Here is a 6,101-nt window from a genome sequence, read left to right as displayed (position 1 = left end):
CTCGCACTCATGTTGAGACTTTAAAATCGCATTATTATTTCGCTCATGCCTATTATTTTGCTTTGTTTTGCTTTCTGCCTCTCAGCGACAACAACAACAACAGCAGCAGCAGCAGCAGCAGCAGCAGCGACAACAATTGAATGAGGAATACAGTGACTCTTCCACAGAAAATAAAAACCCATCGAACCAGTTTTTTCGTAGTTGTGGATCGCGTGCGATAAGAGACGTCAGCTGTGAAATAATGAAATACATAAAGGCGATTATCATTTTACAGAAACGTATATTAAATCAGCTGGAAATGACGAATAAGTCGAAGCACTGCGATTGGCTAAGAGAGAAAATTTGATGAGCATCTTGAATGATGACAAGTTAGGTAATCAATAGAACTCTATAAAGCATACTTAGTATTGCGAGAGTTATGCGATTTATGTGTTGAATAATATTTTTAAATATTGCTTCAATACAATATTACTTTTGTAAAGATTAAAAAATATATAATATTTTATCATTTTGAAAATATTTATATTGCAATAAAATATTAGGAAAATTAAAAAAAAAAAAAACGACGGTCGCTAATTTGTTGTATAGAAAAACAGGAAACTACATGATCTCAATATATTCAATTTTTTTTTTATTAAAAAAAAAAAATTATTAATTAAAAAGTTATAATAATAATAAAAAAAATTGTTTTATAAATATAAAAAAAAAAAATTTATGAAAATCGAATCTAAATATATTTATACCAATGGCAAAAATGCTTTTAAATGTCATTTATTTTTACATGTATATATTTTATTTTTATTAAGTATATATAATTATAGCTTACGAAGAGTTGAATAACTTTGTCATCCAAAAGAGATTCCTCATATCCATACCCACACCCATAGATCACTTTATTTAATATAGCGCATTCAGAAGTCGCTATGACTTAATCATGCAATTAAATAGTGTCTCCGCTTATATTTGGTATTTTTTGTATTTCTGAGGAACGTGATTCGAGTCCCAAATGAAAATTCTCTATAATCTATCAACACACACACATACATACATACATATAGAAAGATGCTTATATATAGTCTTAAATGACCAGTGGCTGATCGTGAACAGCGCGAAAATAAAATGAAACAACTCTTGAAATTTTATCAACTCGTTGTTGTTGTTATTGCAGCAAGTGAATAATTATTTTATCGCCAAGCCGGGCTAGTTGCCGGCCTTGTCAAGAGTCGCTGAGCTTGGAGAGCTGGAACGGCCGGCGCATTCGCACAGTTCCAAGTTGACAATCGAGCGAAACGCAATGCGAAAGTTGGCGAAGCGGAACATTTTGTGGCTGCTGTTGCTGCTGCACTCAGTTGCAGCTGCTTTGACCTTGGGCGAGGCGGACTTGGAGTCGGAGTCGGAGTCGGTTCCACATCGTCGCGTGAAGCGCATTGTGGGTGGCAAGAGTGCCAAAGCGCCGCCCGTCGATGATCCGGTTGTGTTTGCCCGGCTCTACAATCGCGACACTCGCATCGAGGGCTTCCGGAACACCCGAACGGGCATCTACAGCTTCCTGGGCCTGCACTATGCGGAGCCGCCGGTGGGGCAGCTGCGCTACTCGCGGCCCGTCTACAAGCGGCTCAGCGGGGATATCAATGCCACCAGGCATGGCCCGCCGTGCATCCAGCCGCATCCGCAGCAGCCGCAGCGCATCGTCGGCGAGGAGGATTGCCTGCTGTTGAATGTGTATACGCCGCAGATGCCGGACGAGACGACGGGCTTGCCGGTGTTTGTCTGGATACATCCAGGTGGCTTCCGCTTTGGCTCGGCGGCTCAGTACGACGCCACGCCCATGGCCCAGCAGGGGGCGATTGTGGTGGCGCCGCAATACCGCCTCGGCTCGCTGGGCATCCTGGGCGACGGCACCAAGGAGTTCGACGGCAACCTGGCCATGTTCGATCTGGCCACAGCGCTGCGCTGGGTCAGCGAGTATATCTCCCAGTTCGGCGGCGATCCCAAGCGGGTGCAGGCGATTGGCCACGGCTCAGGTGCCGCCAGCGCCATGTACCTGTCCATGTCGCGCACGGCCCGCAGCGCCGGCGACATCCACGGCGTGGTGGCCATGTCGGGCACTGCGCTCTCTCAATACGCCATGGACAAGGAGCCGGTGCAGAGTGTCGAGGAGGTGGCCAAGATTAACAACTGTCCCACAGGCAATGAGCTGGAAATTGTCAAGTGCATGCGAGCGGTGAGTATTGTAGAGAGATGAGAGATAGAGAGAACATAGGAGAGAGAGAGAGAGAGAGAGGGACAGAGATAAGGTAGTAGAAGGAGGGAGGGAGAGGAGAGAGAGTGGGAGTGAAACAAGGAGGAAGATGAATTAATATTTGACTTTAGCTAGCAGCTCACATTAAAATCTTTTAACAGTTGGTTTCCTGCAAATCTGAGCGGAAATGTTAGGTATTTGGCTTACAGCAGCAGTTTACATTGACTTAACATAACAGACAAATTGTATGCTGCAGACTGTTACATAAATAAGAATGTAAAGTAAATGTATATATGAAATTAACATTGATATAACAGTTCATATTCCCTAAGAAACTTGGGCTTTTAGTTTTATTTCACTCACGATATTCAGAAACTTTTCAAATGACTCTCGCACATGGCTGTACATACCATTAGATAATCAATCGAATTACTGTCTTGCAGCTAGATGCAGTTATATATGAAGATTATTCATAAGTTTATTAGAAAACGAGTTTTTTTAACATTTTTACTTTAATGTTCCCGACTTATGCAAGTGATGCGATATTTATCATCACGATTTACGACATCAGTCAAGCTACTCATCAGCCAGTAGCTAATAGATAATAATTTATATGCCAAGAGTGAGAGTAATTCAATGAGAGTAAGTAAATGTTATTGATATGCTTTGTCTAACTCGATAACAGTTGGCGTTGTCTGTTAAGCACTTAACAGATACTTAACATAGGTTGGAATCAATTAAATATTATTTAAATAAATTATAATATTTAGGAATTTCGATTCATCTTTGATCTGATCGAAATCGAAAAAAATAACCATTTTTGTATTATAGCTTAAATAGAGCTAGAAACTCTTCAAACTTATAGGGAATATATATCAAAATCTATATTCCTCCTTCCTTCCCTCAACTTTAATTAACACTTAGCTTAAACCAATCTCTACCAATATAGTTTTCAAACTTCGATCTTATTAAGTGGCCTTTCATTCCTCTCCGCTTTTAGAAATCCGCCGTGGATATCATCAAGAACGATGACAAAATACAAACAGAGCGCCTGGCTGGACGTGCTCTGGTCAAGGGTCTCACAGGCAACGCTGGCTTCCAGCCGCACATGGAGGCCGAGGAGGACTATCGCTCGCTGCCCAGCATCATAATAGGCGAGCCGGAGGCGCAGCTGCGCAGCGGCAATTATACGGGCATTCCCCTGCTGACCGGCGTGACCAAGCACGAGACGGCCAACTCGGTGTCTGTGGATACGCTGAACAAGGTTTACGGCTCGGCCGAGAAGTTCTTGGGCTCGCTGCAAGGCGCACTGGAGCAGCTGACGGGCTTCCTGCGCATCGACGAGCTGACTGGAGGCATAGCGAAGCCCGTGCTGCCCGGATTGACCAACGCGCTGACGCCCACGCTGCAGGATGTGTGGAAGGTGCCGCAGGCATTGAACGTGGATCAAGTGCTGGCCAAGGTGGTGGAGTCCACCACCGACGTGCTCTTCAACCTGCCCGCCGTGCTCACCACGCAGGTGTGGTCCAAGCTGGCGCCCGCCTACATGTACAGCTTCGAGTACAACGGCACCAAGTCGAAGGGCATCCACTTCCTGCACGGCCTGCCCATCGTGGCCGAGCAGGCCCAGAGCAGGCCGGAGCTGGTGGCTCACGGCGACGAGCTGGGCTACATGTTCGATGCGAACGACATCTTCGGCGAGCCGCTGCTGGAGACGTGGCTCACCGACGAGCAGGATCTGAAGGTGCGCCAGAACTTGATTGATATGCTGCTGCAGTTCGCCCAGCCGAAGGACGAGCAGAGGGAGGGAGTCACGGCGAAGCTCTTCCAGAGCATCTCGAGCAAGGGCACGCCTTTCATCAAGGTCGACACTCAGCTGGAGGCAGCCAGTGATTTTCGCTTCTGCGAGCTCTCCGTCCTGGGCGCATCCCTCTCTCCGCTCAGCTCCACCAGCTGCGCCGCCCTCGGCAGCGTCCTGGGCCAGCTGGGCGGCGGCCTGGGCCAGACGGTGGGCGGCGTTGGCAAGACTGTGGGCGGCATTGGCAACACCCTGGGTCTGGGCGGCGTTGGCCTCACCGGCAGCCAAAACAATGGCAAGAAACGCGGCGGCGGCGGCTTGGGTCTGGGTTTGCTCTAAGTTCTCATTGCCATATTGAATAAAGCCTGGTTGGTATTGATATAAGCTGCTGCTGCTGCTGCTTCTGCTGCTCCTGCTGCCGCTGGTTGCCATGAACCGGCGCTCAATTAGCACAGCTCGCATAGCTCTAGCGCTAATCTCTCTATTGACTTTGTGCCTCTCTGAGCGCCACCGATAAGCAAATTTCCGGCCAGCCGAGGCGCAAAATTTAAACAAAAAGCAAAGTTTTCTGAAACTTGTGGGCAGATCCGCATCCGGAGTGGCATGAGCTGGCTGAGGGGGCGAAGGGCGGAGGGCGGAGTCAGAGCAAACAATGAGCATAAGCTGGCAGTGAAAGTTTGAAGAGGATGAGCAGCTGCTGCCGATGCTGCTCCTGCTGCTCCTGCTGCTCCTCCTGCTCGTTGCCTTGACGTCTTTTGTGAACTATGGCCAAAAAGCTGAGCGCAAAGCCGGCTTACCTACGGAGCAGACTCATTGTAGCTGTTCTTTCATGTGCCTCTTATTAATATTATTAAAACTAATTTCATAAATTGAAACTGCCCGACATGCCATCCCATACCATTTTCGTTCTCAGTGTGGGCGTGGCCGGAGGCGTTAATGCCTAGGTTCGTCGAGCTTAAGCGCTGACAAACGCCGAGGGGCCGCCTGAAATGAAACTGGGATTGGGATTTGCTATTATAACGGGGCATAATAGATGTGTGCATGAGCAAGGGACAAGGGGCAATGGGCAAGGGGCAAGAGGCCAGGGGGCAGGCAAACAGTCACGCGAGGGTATTTAAAGAGCACCTCGACGAGTTCAATTACAGGCATTTCTTTTAGTAGCTATAAATATTTCCTAGAATTCAGTTGAGGTTCAGCTTTGAGCAGCAGCTTAAGCAGCTCTGGAAGTACTTGCTATACAACAGTGACATGTGTTGCTTCCATTGTTGGCCAGGCCACATTAGATATACTAGACGAAGTTTGAGACACATTGCAGATATTTGAGGAGCATATGAAAAGAAAGAAAAGTCTTGTTGAAATCTATTCAATTTCTCACTTTAAAAAACAAGTTTACCCTGTTTTTGTTGTGCCATGGATTCATCTACTAACAAATATGAGAATTTAAGTAGGAATCAGTCCAATGTTACTTAAAGACTGAAGGGAAAGAGATATGAATGAGAAAGAGATATACATGATTTCGAGGATAAGAGGTTAGGATGCGATGGAAGTGGTGGAGGACTGTGATTACTATTATTTGCCAGCCCCTCAATTTATAGACTTGCTAGATCAGATGCTTGCATGCATAGATATTATATAGACACATTTTTCAAAACACAGATTTAATATTAGGAAAAAAGTCATCAATAGAAATACATCTCCCTCACATGGAGCAGCTCCTCCACTTATATTTGACAGACAAATAACAAATGAACTTTTATAAAATGACAGTCCACTTTCAATTCATTAAAATTCAGGCAATTTTTCAGTAATAAAACTCCAGCACTAAAGATTTACTCATGCTCATCCCAAGCATTTCAATTAGAAAACTTTCTTTGATAATGCTGCATATATAAATCGTTATCAGAGTTGCGTTTGGTGGCTGCGACATCTGCGACAATTATTAATGGGCCGTTAGCAGGGATTAAAACAAAAAACTTTACAATTAATTAGTGTCCAGATGACAAATGATAATTATAATTGTAGTAGTTCTCTAAGATAGAGAGCGAGAAAGGGAGAGAGAGA

General features: G+C 45.5%; 1 protein-coding gene across 1 annotated transcript; it reads left to right on the top strand.

The window, feature by feature from the left end:
- Positions 1-1,146: 1,146 nt before the first annotated feature.
- Positions 1,147-4,424, top strand: LOC108611570 (uncharacterized). The gene is made up of 2 exons (XM_018004288.2): positions 1,147-2,224; positions 3,243-4,424. Exons 1-2 carry the CDS (start codon positions 1,295-1,297, stop codon positions 4,377-4,379), a joined length of 2,067 nt encoding a protein of 688 aa, XP_017859777.1. The 5' UTR covers positions 1,147-1,294; the 3' UTR covers positions 4,380-4,424.
- The last annotated feature ends 1,677 nt before the right edge of the window (positions 4,425-6,101 follow it).

This window comes from Drosophila arizonae, chromosome 3 (genome assembly GCF_054131065.1).
Source record: "Drosophila arizonae isolate 15081-1271.41 chromosome 3, UAZ_ARI_1.0, whole genome shotgun sequence".
Lineage (NCBI taxonomy): Eukaryota > Metazoa > Arthropoda > Insecta > Diptera > Drosophilidae > Drosophila > Drosophila arizonae.
This window is presented reverse-complemented; position numbering and strand designations above follow the sequence as displayed.

Excerpts from the sequence above, each read along its gene's own strand:
- LOC108611570 (XM_018004288.2), top strand. The coding sequence starts at position 1,295 with ATGCGAAAGTTGGCGAAGCGGAACATTTTGTGGCTGCTGTTGCTGCTG. Across the intron at positions 2,225-3,242 it reads TTGTCAAGTGCATGCGAGCG|AAATCCGCCGTGGATATCAT; the intron begins GTGAGTATTGTA and ends CTCCGCTTTTAG.